Source organism: Pangasianodon hypophthalmus, chromosome 26 (genome assembly GCF_027358585.1).
Source record: "Pangasianodon hypophthalmus isolate fPanHyp1 chromosome 26, fPanHyp1.pri, whole genome shotgun sequence".
In the NCBI taxonomy this organism is placed as follows: Eukaryota; Metazoa; Chordata; class Actinopteri; order Siluriformes; family Pangasiidae; genus Pangasianodon; species Pangasianodon hypophthalmus.
In genome coordinates this window covers 9238769-9258408 of record NC_069735.1, presented here as the reverse complement: position 1 = coordinate 9258408, position 19640 = coordinate 9238769, and the positions used below count along the sequence as shown (strand labels likewise).

The following is a 19640-nucleotide window of genomic DNA, read 5'->3' as shown; positions in this document are numbered from 1 at the left end:
GGCAAGCTGGCAGCTATGCTGGAATCGTTTATTCTGAGTTCCTTATGGCTTAATGATGGGTGAAGGATGTGATGTCTACTGCAGTATCTAAAAGTTTTTTCCACCGTGTTCAACTCTGGCATCAGTAGTATCTGAAAACAAGTCTGGATTGTCCTCCTTGCACTGACATGCACCACTGATCTGACTCTGAACTAACTGAGTGGGATTGGATAGTGATGTGCAACCCGTGGCTCCACAAGCAGTCTTTCACACAGCGCTGATCTCAACAGTTCACTATATCACTGTGCAAGGATTTCATTTAATTTCATTTAGCTTTAAAGGACAACAAAAATAACTGCAGGAGGAATTCCTTCGAGAGTGGGTGGGAGTGGGTGGGTGTGGGAATTCTAGCAAATTTAGAAGTGGCACAAAGTAGTTTTTGCCTTGATTAGCTGAACACTATGAACCATATAGCAATAAATATATAAAAATATATTTATTCACTAAACATGTTTAAAAGTAAGCTTTTATTTTATAACTATTAATTTATAGTATATTAAGCACTTACCAGGTTATATAAAAACTCATAAATAAATAAATAAATAAATTCAAGATGGCGTAAATTATCAAAGTAGTTGCGTCCTGCATTAATATATCAAATAACAAATTAATAAATCATTTCAAAACTAGCATGTTATTGTTACTTAATATTTAAATAAACTAATATTTTAATAATTTGCTAAACTATTTGTAATATTAAGCTATGAGTAAACTGTATTCACATACATTATTATTACTTATTGGGATTTAAGGGCTTCAAGATTTCCAAACCTCTTTGTCCTAACATCACTTAGTCCTAGTGAACTATTATAAACAATAATATAACAATAATATAACAATGAAAAAAAGCTATTATTAAATATGAAGGATTAAGGAGATGGTAAACAAGTAGCATATGCTATAAAACTACTTATTTATTTATAACGGGACTGAGACACTTACTAAAAATTTGCACATAAGTAATTGTATGTGTAAAATAATAACCAGCTATTAATTAATATGTACATTTATAGAATTTATAGTAATAATAAGTATTGGTGTATCACTTGGTAAATGTTTAAAAATGGCAGGTTGAGGGGCATCTATACCACACAGGCCTTACAAATGCCAGAGACACATTCTATCTTCATTACAAGGCTATAATTAATGGGGAAGAAACGAGCCCTTTGTGATTGAGAAAAGGGGATTTGAGGAGGGCTAAGAGGACAAGGGAGGAGCGAGACTAATGGTTTGTGCCGTCACTCGATGAGCCGCAGGAGCCTCGGGGCCGTAAATTTGAACCCTCTTGTCTCGCCTTTGATTAAAACACTGCAAATTTACAACTCTCTTACCACACAGTTCATAACTCAGCAGCCCTGCGAGACGGAAACTACAGGCTTATCAATATGAATGAAGTGTAAGTGTTTTGCTTTGAATACTACCAAATCTCTCGATGAAAATTTTCTTTCTTCTATTGCATGTTCTATTGGATGTATTTATGAGCTCTTTCATTGTACTGATCATATCATATAAGATATAAGAGGATGCAAGGGCTATAGGGGTAATGAATATTAAAACAATAATATATTAGCTAATATACATTCAAGCTGAGAGGCAACTACCACTGAGAGGCAAGTGGTCAAAGATGTCCTTGCCACATTTTAATAATCATACACTAAAATATTTATACTGAGGATATTATAAGAAAGACTTACCTTGCGCTTGTTATTTGGGCTGACATATAAGTAACTAAGTATGGTTTTCACCCCGACTTTCTCATTAAGCTTCTCGTAAGTGGTTCCGTAGTCAGTTGACCTGCAAATTAATGAGAGAACACAATAAAGACTCAATGAATTACTTGTCACAATTTAAGACTGACCATGTCTTTAAGCAGTTGAGGACCATGCATGAAATTAAATCATTCAGTGTACTTTCCAGTCCTCATAAACATTTCAGTGGAATTCCTAATTACAGGTGTAGTGAGAAATATGGATAAGCTAATTACCCATTGGACACTTTGCATATGTCCTCACTGTCAGAGCTCATGTGTAGTTCTAGTGTAGGAGCTGGTATTTATAATGCCTCAATTGTAGCTAACCAGATGATGTTGATTCAATGATGTCACAGTGTTTATTCGACAATGAACAACAATGGCACCTTACATAGCACTCTGTACAACTGATCCTTCCTCGTATTTCAGGAGAAATGGAAGAATGCAGAAATATACTGAGACACGTAGCCTCTTTTGCTGTACTCCAGAATTCCTAATGTGTCTACAGCACAGATTCAGATTAGGAAGTAAAAGTTTAAACAGCTGGCCATGGCAAGGAGCAAAGGAACCAAAATTGGCCATGCTCACTTGGTGTCAATCCCAGTGACACTTGGCAGTCATGGGTGTCTGTGTGCTCATGCATTTGGAAGAGGGCAGATAGTCCTGTCCTGCAAGTGCATTACACTTTAATCTGGACATTCTGGATGTTAAACGTGCTTGTTGCTCCTGTGGAGGCTGTTCACAGCTCATTGAAGGAATTGGTTTTGCCAAGTTGGCTAAACTAACTGTTTAGATTGATGTGAGATTTTACTACACTACAAAATCAGGTATTACATAATCAAATACACAGCATGTAGTATATAGTATATAGAGTTTATCATGCCATTTGAGACATAGCCTGATTCGTGTTCTTCCAAAATAGTTAGCCATTTTATGAACTGTTCCAAATGAGAAAATTCATGGAATCTGTTCTGTGCTTCTTATGGTGTAGGCTTACTGGCAATGCACTGCAAGTACACAGTATACCAAAAACAGATGCTTAGAAATATAATATACAAATGATTGTGTAATCAAATAGTTAGCTTCATTATCAGCAACATGCCTGGGAAATTTCTACTATACATACTTGTTTCTCTTTAGCATATATCTCAACCAGAAGTGAAATTATAGCATTTTAAAGTCTGGATACCCCTAAAAGTAAAAAGGGAGAAAATTGCATTGCAAGATTTCATTCCAATTCAACCGAAAGACACCCCACCTACCTACATTTATAAGCTAATTTACTCATAGAAAAACAACATTGCTGCCAAATTTTAAACTGGCTCCTTAACCAATGTGATCTTTGAGGAAGACACCTAGGCAAAGTTAGAAAGTTGTCAAAATAAAAACATTTACATGTCATTTTGGTAAAATATATTTACATTTCCATAAATTAGAGATACATATATTCAAACTCAAATTTAATCGAGACCTTATGTCTTGTAACTTTTGTCTATTTTTCAGAATTGAGCCACAGAAACATCTGATGGTTTTTCCCAGACCACCACACACTGGTTTAGCCTCCCAGTGCTTTCTGTCAGGATAAGTAAAGTGTGTTGATTCAGATGTACTTCTCATACGGTGGACTAATTAGCTTATAATCTAGTATAGGGGGGTCCAATCTTATCTGCAAAATGCAGTTGATTTTGGCTAGGTTGGAACGAAAACCTGCACCCGTACCAGCCCTTTCTGGATAAGACTGGACACCCCTGATTTAGGATTATATTTAAAATTTAGCTTCTTTTATATTTTATTTCCAAAGTACCCATCAGGTGTCTAGATTTGACAGTGTTGTTCTAAGAGTATGTTTCTTTAGACTATTCTTTGTGATTCAATACTTATGTGTGCTGCCTCAAGGAACATCCTCTTCTCAACTAGCATTACTTGGTATTACCTTCACACACATTGCTATCTGTAAAGCGAAAAAAAGTACAAGGATTTCCACAAAAATGTTTCCTCTGCCCCCTTTTAAATGTTCAATTATGTATAGATTTCATGACCCAGACACTGGCCTCTGTGTCCCCAAAACAGATGACAGAGGTCTAAATTCCAGCCACATAAAGATATCTCAGGATGACCAAACATGAACACAGTTTGCAAAAACAGCCATAGCACAGCATTTGACCTTGTTTGCGAAGGTCAAGGCATTTTAGCACCACATGACTTTCCTCGCCTCCACGATTCATATACTCAAAAGTGTGCACAGTGTTTACCACTGAGATAGGGATAAACTGCTTCAGTTTGCTGTTCCAGAAGGGTCAATTTTTCAATCTTTTTTTTTTTCTCAGCACAAATCTGTGGATTAGAGGCAAGTCTGGGATATGAGACTCTCAGGGACTGACCTCTCAAAAAGTTAAAGATATGGTATAATTCTAGAGGGAACATTTATCCGCATACCGGCTTTATGGGCTTATAAAATATTTCCACTGTTGTTCTTTTTTAATCATTCTAGTTTTCTAAAGATGTTCTATTTAAGTAGAACCTTTTGTGAACAGTTTGTTGAACCTTTACAGGTTTCCCCAGGGAGACAAGCCAGAGAACCCGTTAGGATGCCTTTTTTTTTTCTTTGAGTGTGGCTTTCTGTTATCTTCTCAATACAGGGACATGTAGGAAAACTGTGTAAATTACATGTACATTCAATTATTGGCTGAGGTACAGAAGCAAAAGACACGCTATCAAAAAAAAGGGTTCTCTGAGTAGTTAAAAAAGTCTAAAAGAGCTCTACTTAGAACCTTTTGTCAATGGGAAACCCTCTGTAGTAGGGTTCTACACAGAATCTTACAGGGTTCCCCAAGAGACACATAAGATTTCTGAATTAAACTTTTTTTCCCTAACTGTAGCTTTCTAAACAGCTTCTATATGAAGTCTTTCTCTGAAAAGTAAACTTTCTGTTGGCTGATTCTTCATATAACCATTAAGGGTTCCCCAGTTAGGGGTTTTTGCTTTATGTAACACACACCCACACACACACACACACAACAGTTGGAAAAATGATGCTTTTGTGCCTCATATTCCTGTTGTGAGATTAAACAATGCAGTGATCAACAATGTACTGTAATGTGCAGGCTGAAGGCTCTATATTCCATTTAGTTTTCTACAAGCTGCAGTCCGGCAACCAGAAAAGATTCGTAATAACAAAACAGTTGGAAGGGAGCAAATTGGCTAAAAATAAGCATGATGTACCAACTTTAGCCACAAGGGGCAGTGTAGTGTTGGAACACGAACTGCATTGAGACAACAGCTCACAGGCTTTACGCAGTTCATTTACAGAGAATCAGCTTTGGCATTTTTTATTCTCATTAAGGGTAATTTCAACAACAAAAACCTATGAAACCCCTGATTTTTGCCTTGTTCAGGATTTTTTAAAACTGTATTCAATACATTTCTTTTTAACCCAGGGGCCTTTAATTACTCAGTCATGTTTCACTGACCAACCCCATCTCCCATGAACTCCTTCTCTTACAGCAGTGGTTCTTAGAGTGGACCCCCCATTAGTCCATGAACTAGGGGGTCTGTGGACATCACAACCCTCCATAATCCAATTTATTATATTTACTACTTAGCTTTTAGAGTTATTAGCCTGTTTGACTGGTCAGTTGAATTGAATCCAAACCATAATAACTTAAAAACTAGTCAGCCTATAAATAATCTTCTTTATTTGAATAATTGAATTATGTTTGTAAAATCTGTACTGAGTCCACAGGGTTTATTTTACAGTTAAAGCGGTCCCTGGCTCCAAAAAAACCTTTCAGCACCCCTACCCTAGAGGCATCACTGGAGATGAAATAAATAGTTAGATCATCTTTAAATAAGCAACAACATTTAAAGAGTTTCTTTTTTTTGTGGAGATTTTTAACACGTATGAGACCAAACGACAGGCCCTCTTAAAACACCGGACAATTTCAACATCGGATGTCTTTTCGCATCCAGTCTAGGCAAGTGCTCAAGTGGTTTGATGTGGGGTGAACATCATTAAATAATTCAGTCTAGTACTAATGTGAAATCTGTGTTCTGTTGAGATGTGCCAATTCAAACTTCTGAAAGTTTTAACAACTTTTCATTTTTTTTGCCACTTGCCACTTCAAATATATTCTGCGTAAGGTCTAAATAATCAAGTCCCTGCCTAAGATAGCCTAATTTGTGGATAAGATAAGGCATCTCTCATTCAGACTTAATCAAAATGTCTGTGCTAGCAATCAGATGCATAGCTTAAATAGGGGCCTTGATATAAGTGGTTTTGTTTCATTGAAATGTGCATGCGGAAAGCACTATACCGGCAGCTGAACTTTATTGCAACAGTTTTCATTTTCTTCTGTTCAGGAGAAACCACAACCTAAAATGTTCTGGCTACAACTTTTATGGTATACTAAACCCTTACTTTAACTTGAGCTTTAACTATTACAAGAACTCATAAAGAGGCTGTTCTGAGATCAGCATAAAGCAGCAACTCTTGCCAGGGGCTGACAATAAATAGCCTGACTCTGGAGGGTTCTTTTCCTGTCGAGATTTATAATGAAATGGTTACCGAGCAGATGAAATACAGTACTTTTCTCTCTGGACCCAGATGGTAGGAGGTGATTCATGACCGTTGCTCTGCACCGTCGCAGGGGTCACACAGGACTATTGGAAAATTACATCATCTTTGTATCGATCAGCTACTCATAGGCTATTTCAAAAGACATGTGATTTAATGTCGTGCGGCTGGACCTGTGTAATGTCTCTGCCACTGGCACACAGGTGCTGAGGAAAAAGGCAAAAAAAATGGGATATCTTGAGTGAAAGGAAATAAATGATGCTCATAGAAAAGCTTCACTTTAGCAAGATTTAGTCACCAATTTCATTCAGCTGTAATGAGCATTCGCTTTAGTAGCTGAATCTATAGCCGTTTAACTTGAATGGCTGCATTTTTCTTCCTCTGGAGCATAGGTTACTGCAGCCGAGCTGTTCCATTTATAGCCCAAGGATATGCTTGAAGAGCAGCTCACTTTTAGTAGCAAACTTGCAAATTTAGTATATTCCTAAAAAAATAACTACAACACACACAACTACCCCCACCTCACACACACACACAAAATCATAAACTTATACCTTCCGGCACTGGTCACTTTATTAGGTACACCTGCACATTAATGCAATTGTCCAATCAGCCAATCATGTGGCAGCAATACATAATATCATGCAGATACAGGTCAAGAGTTTCAGTTAATGTTCACATCAAACATCAGAATGTTACTCAGTTACTTTAACTGTGGTAGGGTTGTTGATGCCAGATGGGCTAGTTTGAATATTTTAGAAACTGCTGATCTCTTGGGATTTTCATGCACAACAAACTCTAGAATTTACTCACAATGCTGCAAAAAAAAAAAAAAAAAAAAAAAAACATCCAGTGAATGGTGGTTCTGCAGGATGAAAATCCTTGTTCATGAGATTGGTCAGAAGAGAATGGCTAGACTGGTTTGAGCTAACAGGAAGTCTATGGTAACTCAAATAACCACTCTGTACAACTGTGGTGAGCAGAAAAACATCACAGAATGCACAACACAGTGAACCTTGGGCTACAGCATCAGAAGAGCACCGCCAGGAACAGGATTCTGAGGCTACAGTGGGCACAGGCTCACAAAAAGTGATGAATTTCTGCTGCGACATGCAAATGTTAGGGTTAAAATTTGGTGAAACCATGGATCCAACCTGCCTTGTGTCAACAGTTCAGGGAATGTTTTCTTAGTACATATTGGAACTCTTAATACCAATCGAGCATTGTTTGAATGCCACAGTTGCTGACCATGTGCACCCTTTAATGCCACAAGTTGCCTCTACTATCTACCTTCTCTTAATGGATGCATTCAGCCTGATAATGTACAGTGTCACAAAGCACAAGTCATAACAGCAGTCATGTTAACATGGACCAGAAGGAAATGTTTCTAACACATTGTGGAATCCATACCATGAACAATTGAGGCTGTCCTTCCTGAGAGCAAAGTTTTCCTGCCTGCTGTTCCTAATAAATTGGCTGGTGAGTGTATATACAACTTTGTGATTTTATTTTATTTATTTAGTATTATTTTTACAATGTCCTAACTCACATGTTTCAAGTGTTTTGATCAAGGGCACACTTGTACATTGCGTCTGTCTTAGATACAAGGTGTCTGTTCTGTGTGTGGCACTGCTTTGATTCAAAGTCTGAACCTTATTTGAACTTCGAGCATGTTTCTTTTCCCTCAATAAAATGGTGGCTTGAATCTTTTTAGAATAGACTTCAAAACCTTCATTAGTTTTTAATAGCTTAAAATCTGCATACATGCTGAGCAGGCTGTGCTCCAAATTGTTTTAAGATAATGAGAGCTGCCTTACTGAAAACCCCAACAGTTAAGTGGCAAATCAGCCTGATTTTATGTTCTAAAGATATGATACTCACTACTTTCTGATATTCACCAGGCCCTGTTTATTTCCCAGGTATTTTTGTTTTTGGTTTGGTTTGGTTTTTTTTTAATTGCCATTTATAACCCTATGAGAATTTATAACTGTCTTTACAACCTGTTTAAACAAGCAAATGTGGCAATGGATCATTAAATATACAATTTTATACCACAGCGCTGATGAATGTTTGATTCTGATTGGTCAGAAGATGTTGATTAATCTTCTATGAGAAACCAGCACTGGTTCTAATATCTTATTATTTCAAAAGTAACCACTCCTATGGTGGACATTCCATATAAACTGATAAAAAAATCAATTGCTGAAATAAGTATTCAAACACTTTTGTTTTTGTTATTTAACATATTTCCAGTGCATACATCCACTTCAAATTTACACACATCATCTCTTTTGACTTTGCTCTTGTTAATATGAACAAGTACGTATTCATAAGCATAAAAATGTATGTTTAAAAAAAATTAAATTGATAGGGGAAAGAAGTATTTGGACACTATATTAAAATATATAGAACCAAAGATAACATGCAGATTTCATGCAAAAAGTAGCAATCATGGTGAAGGTGAAGGAGGAGCTTCTTAAAGTTCTCAGGAACAATATTATTGAACAACATTCGAGTGGAAAAAAATACAGAGCCATAGCAAAGACCTTAAACATCACTGAGAATACAGTGAAGCACAGAGAGGCATGCCTAAAGTACTTAGACAAATCGGAACTCCTTTGGAACAATTTACTGGTCAGATGAAACAAAAATAAAACGCATTAACTCAACTTGTCATGGTTGGAGAAAGAAAGGCTGTGTATGTTCCCAAGGACACCATGTCTACAGTGAAGCACGGAGGTGGAAGCATCATGAATTGGGGCTGCTCTGTAAGTGGTACTGGGGCATTATACATCAGTGAAAGAAACATGAATGGGCATATTAGAGGAGAATTTAATTCATCAGCCAAGAGACTCAATCTGGGGAGAAGATGGATGTTTCAAAAAGACAACAACATAAAACATACATGCAAAATAACTCAAGAAGGCCTTGTATGGTCTAGACAATCTCCTGAATTGAATGCCATTGAAACTGTACAGAGGATTTTGAAATTGTGAGTGTATAAGAGTAGACCTCTTAACCTTGGTTGAAATGAAGATTACTTGCCAAGGGGAATGGGCCAAAATTGAACCACAATGTTACAAAAAGCTAATTACACATGCTCATGTTAATAGCCTATGAGCCTATAGAAAATCAGAAATTTTGCCTGTGGTGCCTTGCTTTTCTGAACTGTAAAGCTCTTTGAGACTTGCAGATGTTCACAGCTATTCACAGGGGCAAAAAAATAAATAAATAAAAATAACACGTGACATTTATGTGAGTCATAAAGTACCATATCACTGTCAATACGCCTGAATCAGAGAACAGTAGCAGGCTGAAAGGATTGCTTTAAAGTCCAAGGAAGTAGGTATAAGAGAAATAATAGGCGCATCTGGTAAATCTTTGAAGCCCGTGACTCGCCCAATCCAAAGTAAACAGATTACAACAACAATTCATTATGCTCTGATGATATAGATCATTGTTGTGTGTCATTTGTGTTACAATGAAACACGGTTCATTAAGTCAAGGACACTGAGCTTTAAGCAGTGTCAGCATGCTCTATCATCGAATTTAATTTACCAGCTCTGCTTTATCTGAATAACTGGGGTGAGTAGCTCCATTTTGCCTTTTGATTAATAAACTTTGTGTTTTGTTACTAATTGAATTACTGATATACAGTATAAACGATTGCTTGTGTCTGGGCTTGATGACTTCAATTCATTTACCAAAGTGTGCGGTAGCGAGCTTCTGGTACTCGTGCTGTTCTGCTACAAAAAAGTTGGCTTCACTTTACATCTTTGTTGGCGCTGCTCCCTTGTGAGATCTCTTTCTAATTTTGTAAAGTTGATAATTACAGTAGGAATACCATATATGTACCACTATTGATGAATATTGTCGACCTTGAATTGGTCCTAAGCTGATTTGCCATGAGGGACGATAACCTTTCATTATGTTTGAAAAAATAAAGGTGAGGTGGCCTGTAAATTGTGCTTTACCCCTGTAAAGGGGTTTCTGGCTGCTCTAAAGACTAATTATTCAAATGCATACAGTGATATTCTGGCTATTTACTGGAGCACTAGGTCCAAGCTGACATTATTTATAGGCTACTTATTTTTGTGTCATTGAGTTTTGGATTAAATTAATTAAATTCAAGTGACCAGTCAATAAGAAATATAATAACTTAAGGATTGATTGTGGTTTCCACCACTGCAATTATGAGTATGGATTTAAATGAACAAGAGCAATGTGGTTGGACTACAGTGGATATAAAACGTCTACACACCCCTGTTAAAATGGCAGGTTTTTGTGATGTAAAAAATTAAACCAAAATAAATCATGCCAAGGGGGCAGTCGTGGCCTAATGGATAGCGAGCTGGTCTTGCAACCCGAAGGTGAACCTGAAGGTTGTGGGTTTGAGTCTCAGGTCCAGCAGGGATTGTAGGTGGGGGGAGTGAATGACCAGCGCTCTCTCCCACCCTCAATATCATGACTGAGGAGAGACCCTTGAGCATGGCACCGAACCCCCAACTGCTCCCCTGGTGCCGCAGCCAAAAAAAGGCTGCCCACTGCTCTGGGTGTGTGTGTGTTTGTTCACTACTGTGTGTACTGTGTGCAGAGCACAAATTCTGAGTATGGGTCACCATACTTGGCCACAATTCACTTCTTCTTCATCTTTTTCCACCTTTAATGTGATATAACAACCAACAAAATTCAAGGGGAAAAAAATAGAAATGTTTTAGAAAAAATAAGAAAAAACTGCTTTCATAGTTGTGTGCACACTCTTTTATAATAGCTCAGAAAATAACCAATCACATTCAAACTCATGTTCAGAAGTAATTATCATACTGTTCACCTGTCATCAGTGAAGTGATACTGATGAACCCCAAATATAGACCAGTCATTTCTGTAGGATTTTCTTGATATCTCCTTGGTTTCATCCGATTGCTGAAGCCATGGTCCGCAGACAAGGGAGCTGACAAAGCATGTACGGGATCTCATTTTAGAAAGGTATTAATCAGAAGAGGTGTCCAAAAGAATTTCCAAAACTTTAGATGTATCACTGAGGGCACCGTGAAGGCCCTCATCAACAAGTGGAGAAAATAGGGCACCACCATGACATTACCAAGAACAGGAAGTCCCTCCAAAATTGACAAAAAAAGAACAGACAAAATCTTATCAGGAAAGCTGCCAAGAGACCTACGGCAGTATTAAATGAGCTCCAGGAATATCTGGCATGTATTAGTCACTCCCTGCATTTGACAATAATCTCTCGTATTCTTCCTGTCCTGGCTATGGAGTAGGGTGACTAGAGAGAAGCCTTTTCTCACATCAAAGTCTGTCTAAATTTTGCTGAAACAATGTGGCAAAATGTGATATGATCTGCCCAAGATAGAACTTTTTGGGCATAATTCTAAAAGATATGTTTGGTGAAAAAACAAGACAGCTTATCACCCAACGTACACCATACCCACGGAGAAGTGTGATGGTGGCAGCGTCATGCTATGTGGTTGCTTCTCCATCTATCTGGGACTGGGGTTTTAGTCAAGATAGATGGTATCGTGGATAGCTCCAAAACCTGCAGGCTTCTGTTAAGACAGCTGAAGATGAAGAATAAATTCACCTCCCAGCATGATAACAACCCAAAGCACAAAGGATGGCTTCAAAAGAAGAAGATCAACATTTTGGAATGACCCAGTCAGAGCCCAGATCTAAATCCTATCGAAAACCCATGGAATGACTTGAAGAGGGCTGTGCACAGGAGATCCCCTTACAATCGGATAACTCTGGAGCATTTTTGCAAGGAAGAGCGGAATAAAATTGCAGCATCAAGGTGTGCTAACTTGGTTCATTCTTACCCAAAAAGACTGAGTGCCGCAATAAAGCAATAGTTAACATTTCTATTAGTTAATGCTTCTATTAGTTTTTCCACTTGAATTTTTTTGGTTGCTGTATCACAGGAAAGGTCTGACATGATTTGTCTTGGTTTAATTTTTTTCACAAAAACCTGCAATTTTAACAGGGCTATGTAGACGTTTTATATCCACTGTAAGTCCAATTTTATTTGAATGAAAAATTGAAATAAATTTCAATTTTTAGGAGAAGGTATGAACTCTAACTCCACCCCACACCTAGCCTTAACCTTCCTAACGTCCTACCAAATTAAAAAAAAATGTGTGAATTATTAAGAATCCACAGAATTTACGTCGATAGGGTCTCCATGGTCAACTGCACAGTATAAAAATTCTAACATGAGAATTTTTTTTGTTTCTGTTGGAATTTTGCTATAGTTGATAGGGATGCAACTTAAGGTTAATTTTATAATCAATTAGACTTAATTAGTATTAATATAATGCCTTACCATTAATCTTGACAAACAAAAAACAGGCTAAGCCTTCCCAGCCTTAGTATCCACATATTTTATTTACTTTGACTGTATTATTTTCCAGGAACCATTATATAAAACACGCATCTAACACTGAATAATATAGTCTATTTCATGTGTTGATTCATTTAAAGAATGACTATTTAGGAGAATATTAAAAAAAGATTTGGAAATACTCCACTCTAACTGATAAAACATTGTGTGAATGCTAAATATTTCACACTATCCTTTATTAGCTACTTGCCTTTTGGTAATTCATTTCTTTACCGTTTCTTACTAAATTTATCACATTCAATCACACTCATGCTCAATGTGACACCAACTCCTTATCATCTGTTGAGAAGGAAAGATTAGGTTTAAAAAAAGCGATGTGACTGAAATATGGAAAATTCATGGAAAATTTAGTATATATCCTCACAATAAAGCAGACAGCTTGTACATTATCCCCATCATTATTGCTTCATTTCGAATCCAACATGCTGCAATACAGAAACAACAGGAAACAGTGTTTTGCAACAGGATTTGAACCTTACAGACAAACTCTGCATAAGCAGCTTCCACAAAGAAGATCTGAAGGTCTTTATGAAAACGTGCAACATGTGTTCACCGAAATTAGTTTTATTACAGGATTCTTTTTTTGCAAACTTACCTCCACAGGGAGCTCTCAGTGACACTGCCAAGGTTGAAGTCGTACAGCTTGGTCAGCATGAGAATTACCTGGAAAAAAGCACCATGTGGTTATTTCATTATTCAAGCCTCATGGCTCATGGTAATGTGTGATTAATATATTTGCATAACTTGAAGGTGAAAGATGATTTGTTTGTACATGCTAATCACAAAATAACTCCAGAGAAAGCACTGAAATACATCTGCTAAAACAAGTAATTCACTTCGCACAATCAGTCAGGTAATAGAAAAAAAATATGGAGAAGTGAAAAAGACGGCATTGGAAAGATATTAAAATTAAAAATATATTTTAAACAAAAGAACAGTAATGCCATTACATACTGTCCAGAAGTACATACACAATTAGGTCCATGATTGTGGGGCAAAAATGATTGTATAAAATAAACATTACACTCTATTATAAGTATGTGGATATTTTGACCCAAAATCTGAATGGAGGTTAAGACTTGTCCTTCAATGGATCTTTAAACAAGATAATGACCCCAAACATACATCCAAATCAACACAGACAAGACTGATGGCACACAAATTCATGTTTCATCTCTATTTATGGATAGACTTGAAGAGAACAGTAAATATTTGACATCTGACATCTGACATTTGACCTTGCTGTGACCTTGGCCCTGATTGGATCAATGCCAAAATTGAATCAGTTCATTTGCTGGTTACTTTGATAATTCCATATAAATCCTACAAACATTCAACCACTCGTTCTTGACATATCGTGCTAATGAGGATCCTGAATGGACACATGGACGGATGGATGGATACACTGAAACATAAAAATAGGTTTGCTATGTAGAACAATTTATATGGAGAACTCATCCAAGATCCTTCTACAAGTGGCTCCAACTTTGTTAGACTTTAGAGGCTCATTGATGTTATTCTCAGCAGGCAAATAAATATCAATTGCAGGTATGTCAATCATTTTGAAACAGGTGTTATGCAGAAAGACATTTTATATTTGAAAAAGAGATATAGCCTTCCTATATCTGTTGCTAATTTTACTTATTCATTTTTGCCTCTTTTTCATGACAAGTCTAAATAATTCTGGAGCTGACTCTATGCACTTAATATGAAAACGTCAAGATCTGCTTTTGTAGAACCTTGAAACCCTCACAGTTCCTAACATAAGAGCGTCACTGCACACAAGAGCATATTGTTGTGAAACTCTTCTGAAAGATACACCAACTTGTCACCTTTCTGTGTGACAAGTTAATCATGACATTCTTTACTACTTAATCATAATGTTCTAAATCTGGGTACCACTGTGCAAATATTCTTTAGAGCACACTTTGGTTGCACAAGACTTTCCTAACTAGGTCAATCATGCTCCTTGGGGAACATATAAGAGAGAAGATGCTGTAGTTTGCCTGGAGTGAAAAGGAGTAGCACACATGAAAAACTTCTGATCTATTTACTTTAAGACTTGGTGGAAGGGCTGAACATCTGCAAAGGCAGAGATACTGGTGAAATATACATTAATGTGGATTTTAATGGAGGTCAAAGTTTTGCCTGAGCAAGTATTTCATCGTATTATCTTCCTTCTTCATTTTAGTGACTTCCTCGCAGTGCATGTGGTATTGTACTGTATTTATGTGTGAAGTTGATCTCCAGGTGAGGGGTGCGACTTTGCTCAGGTTAAAAAAAAAAAAAAAAAAAAGCCGCAGGCAGCAGCGTGTCAACAACTACAAGGTAGAAACATGTGCACCTGGGCAGTGGAATCACATTTCCACATAATGCTTGTTATCACACTCATTATGCGCCGACATCTGCCACCTGTCCACCTCTACAAGGCTCAGAACAGACCTCATGTTCATGTTCATTTAAACGAAAGGAAAGCTAGATATGAGAGCTAGATCGTAAGGTACATTGTTTCCTGATGATCTAGGAAAAGACAGGAATCAAATTTTAAATATTTGTATATCCAGTATTTTTTTTTTAATTAACTTCAAAATCAGATAAATTTCAAAACCTGTCTCCAAGTAATTAGATGCTTAGTTGACTCGGACGTGTTAGAACAGCAGATGTCCCAACATCGCAAACATGAAAATCCTTGCTGGAAAAAAAGAAGAATTTTATCATTAAAAAACTAGCATCTGTTGGCGGACAGGCAACGCAATGCTCACAGCATAAATGATAAACATGTTTTTCTTAAACTAATATTTAACTGCAATCTGCAAACTTGGTTGGTTTTATGAGCACCCGGCAGAGTTTCTATGCTTACTTTATAAAAACACGTTACATATTTAACATTAATGCATGTCTGGTCTGCACTATGGTCCATGTACATAGTATGCTGCACATAATAATAAACTATATACAATTACTATATGCATACTTGTATACATGTAGCCCACCTACTGACAGCACAATCCATCTTGTGCTTTTATTATTTAATTCTGACTTTTTGGTAGCACATAGACAAAGCCATCATGTGCTCTGTTGAGTTGCAGACATCAACCCTATGTTGGTTCTGGATGGCGTTTAAGCCACAGGCACTGGCGATGCTAATTTCCTCACTGGCGATTCAAAATCAGACAGTTGCTGGTAGTCATGATGGCATGTGATTTCAGAGAGAATGCAGGGTTAATATTAGCTAGATTATGTCAGATATGGGTCAAGTAACTGTAAGAAAACAGCAAGTGAAAAGTCAGGTATGACCATTAGTTGCTAAGTAACAGCTCCTCCATTTTATACTGAACAAAGACATCAGAGTCGCACCTACTTGGTTTCTATTGGCTCACAAAACCAAGCCTAGCAAATTCAAAGATCAATGTTCATTTTAGATAAAGTTGGTGTGAAGCAAAAGTAACCACTACCAGAAGCAAATGTGTGGCTTCCCCAGCCTGCGTCCTTTCCCCTTTAGTGAACTGCCTGTTCCTCCATGCAAATTTTATCTGTGTTTTGTCTGACTGACTGATTGTTTTAGCTGGAAAGCAGAAAAGTGTAGTTTTCGGGTGTCTCCCTAAAAACTACTGCCGTAGCAAGGGGTCTAAATTTCTAAATGCTACAGATATTGGTAGCTACGGAACAGGCTAAAAAGAGGAAATTGGTGCAGTGAGGCATGATTTACCTGAATATGAAAGAATTTTAGATTATCCTGACTACACACTGATAACATAGAGTAACCATGATACTGTACATCACAATTTCAGTTGTTGTCATTTATACCATTGCAGACAGTAGTTCCGGCTGTAACATAAATTATAGGTTTATAATAATGTGCTCATTTTAATGTGTTATTGTTTCTGTAGTCATAGCTCGAATTTAAAAAAAAAAAGTTCTTGTATAACAGAAAAAAACTATGCGTTGATGTGGTGAAGTTGTTTGTTAGGAGACATTTGTTTAACATTATGGAAGGAGTCATGAGTTTTAGCACTTCAGGAGTATGTTTGTTCAAATCAAATGAAATCATACAAATAAACCTAATAAACTCATCCTTAATTCAAACAAGTCTTGGCAAGTTAAAACTTTTTGGTTTGTGTTAAAGAAAATTGTCATGTTTAGTAAGTGGTTGCAAATTCTTGGCAACTGATGTGTTCTAAAATTACCTCTTAGCTCCATGCTGTTCTATACTTTTCGCATGAGGTGGCTTGTGCACATTTGAATAAATTTGCAGTGGTGAGTTCTTGGTGTTGACTTATAATGGTAATTTCTTTTGCAACTTGACTTGAGTGCAAGTGGAAGTTGTTTCTCCATCACTCTAACTTCAGGTCAATGCATTTTCTGAAAAAACTGAAACAAGGCAGGTATAATTCTTTAGCACATGAAGTTGATTACCATGATCAACTGATATCCAGTCACCACTACATCTTCAATTTGATGGACTGGCACCAAATGTGGCAATCACTAACATCACACGGTTGAGTCTAATTTAAAATAAGTTTAAATTAAAGCAAAACATTAACATTAAAACAAAATGTCTAAATAATAAAAAAAAACATTTGGCCAATAAAAAATAATAATTTTTGCAAAAGCATAGGTGCAAAATTTAAGGGGAATTTTTTTTTAATTTATTTTATTTATTTTTTTTATCTAATTTAAGGGGAAAACTTTATCTCACACCACCATGCACCTGGAATATTCTCATGTTCTGATGACAAAATTGAAATTTTTGGATTTAACAACAGCTCTAGTTCCAGATTATGAAGTGTAGTGTACAGCAATAGAAAGATCAAGATAAAGAAACTTAGTAGAAATGAGTAGAAATAGGCTGCTGCTGTTTATTAAAAACATTTTGCTGTGTGTGTGTGTGTGTGTGTGTGTGGCAGAGAGAGAGAGAGAGAGAGAGAGAGAGAGAGGGGTGCATAGGTGCCGTAAGCTAAACTGCAGCAAAGGGGAACGAGTCTAGGGAACTGCTAACCTTAAATGTCCAAAAGAAAGCCGTGCATGCTAATGACGGTGCAGTAAGGCATGCTGATACCGCTGCAGGCATCGCACACTGGCTTCAGCTCTCTTGCTAACTAGGACTGTCAGTGAGACTAGAAGTATGTGTGTGGGTGTGTGTTGTGTGTGTGTGGGTGAGTGAGTGAGTGGGAATTAAAAAAAAAAGAAAGGAGGATGAAGAGTGAGGGAGCATGGAGGGCTTTTTAAGCCTCTTAGTGTACTTAAGCCTGTGTGTGAGACAGTGAATGACTGCTTATGTGTGACCTCGAGTGCCGGTGCGTGTCTGTATCGGCGTGTGTGTGCATTATGTATTAGGCTCCTTGCTCATGCGTGTGTCCACGACCCTCATTGTGCTGTATGTGCATGCACCAGTCCGTTACACCATTTCTGAAGTAAAGAAAATACAAATCTTAAGGGTGAACATGATTTCAGCCTCAGACAGACCCACTCTAGTAAGTGCACATAACACAGTACAGCATATTGAATAGCTTAAGCAGGCATGCTATTAATTCTATGCTTTATATTCATGTGGCTGATGAATATCTTTTCTAATGGAATATAAAAGAATTTGTCCTAAAAGTGATACTACCTAAAAGTACATTCGTTTGTAGAATCTCAGACTGAAGAAGAAGCCTTTATTTGTCACATACAGTAAAGTGAAATTCTTTTCTTCGCATACCCCAGCTTCTTAGGAAGTTGGGGTCAGTGTACAGGGTCAGGTATGATATGGTACCCCTGGAGCAGGGCGGGTTAAGGGCCTTGCTCAAGGGCCCAACAGCGGCAGCTTGGTAGTGCTAGGGCTTGAACCCCCGAACCTCCTGAGCAGTAACCTAGAGTCTTTCACCACTGAGCCACCACTGAGCTACCACTACCCCTATAAATTACTCTTATGTTATATCCTATGAAGCGAGCAGATATAGTGAGTGTCAAGGATTTTTGGGTGAGTGTTGTAGGGAGTTTAAATAAAACATATGCATAGATAAAGTTTAATTTGTGCCAAAGAAAACATTGCTGTGGGGAAATACACTTCAAAAAGTCTGGAACATCAAATTTTATGATAAAAAGAAAGTATTAACCCTACTTTTAATGGTCCTTCTGTCTATGGCAGTATAAAATTATAGGGTCAGTAACATTCCACTGCATTTGCGTACTGAAACCATGTACCTGAAATCCAAATGCAATTTAAAGCTGCTGTCAAATCGTTTGCATAATTTATCTGTTACTATTAGTTATAGATGCTGTTTTGTTCTGTTTTGAATTTATGATCGACTGCAATAATCATAATCATAATAATAATAATAATAATAATAATAATAATAATAATAATAATAATAATAATGTTTTTTTTTTCAGTTAAGAGATTTATGAATTTCTGTTTTCTGCCTTTTTTCTCTGGCCGATTTGAGTGGGCAGGAATACATTTGATACAAGTGACATAAAAGAACCTATCGGAATTAGTCATCGTTCATGTCAACTCATGTCACAACTTTTACCCCAACCACAGAAAGTGAACTGACCTCTTTCCTGCTTGCTCAGAATCTATGTGTCTGATGGAGCGCAAAACTGCATCTAGTCAGAATTTTGTATTTTCATATACACTAGTTTAATGCAGTATTTCATCTTCTACTTTGTATTTTTTAGAAAGACTGCAGTACAATTGAGATAATCATGATCTACACCTACTGCTATAAACATAGCAAGCTGTCTTTTTATCTAACTAATGCATTTGTAATATCACTCACTGGAACACTGAAAACACAAGACAATGTTCTTCAGATTTGTATAATAGTCTCACAATGTTATAAACGGATAAATACTGTATGACAAGCTTAATCAAAACT

At 37.0% G+C, this 19640-nt stretch overlaps 1 protein-coding gene across 2 annotated transcripts in view; it reads right to left on the bottom strand.

Annotated features, from left to right (window-relative positions):
* The window catches only part of LOC113537760 (VPS10 domain-containing receptor SorCS1), a 206090-nt gene that overhangs the window by 82326 nt on the left and 104124 nt on the right, over nucleotides 1–19640 (bottom strand). For both annotated transcript variants that reach the window (XR_008301031.1, XM_026932397.3), the window contains exons 2-3: nucleotides 13373–13440; nucleotides 1734–1833 (exon numbers count right to left, since the gene is read on the bottom strand). Coding sequence is in view for 1 of the 2 variants with exons in the window: in XM_026932397.3 (XP_026788198.3) it covers nucleotides 1734–1833; nucleotides 13373–13440 (168 nt within the window). In the remaining variant the exon portion in view is untranslated. The remainder of the gene's footprint in view (nucleotides 1–1733; nucleotides 1834–13372; nucleotides 13441–19640) is intronic.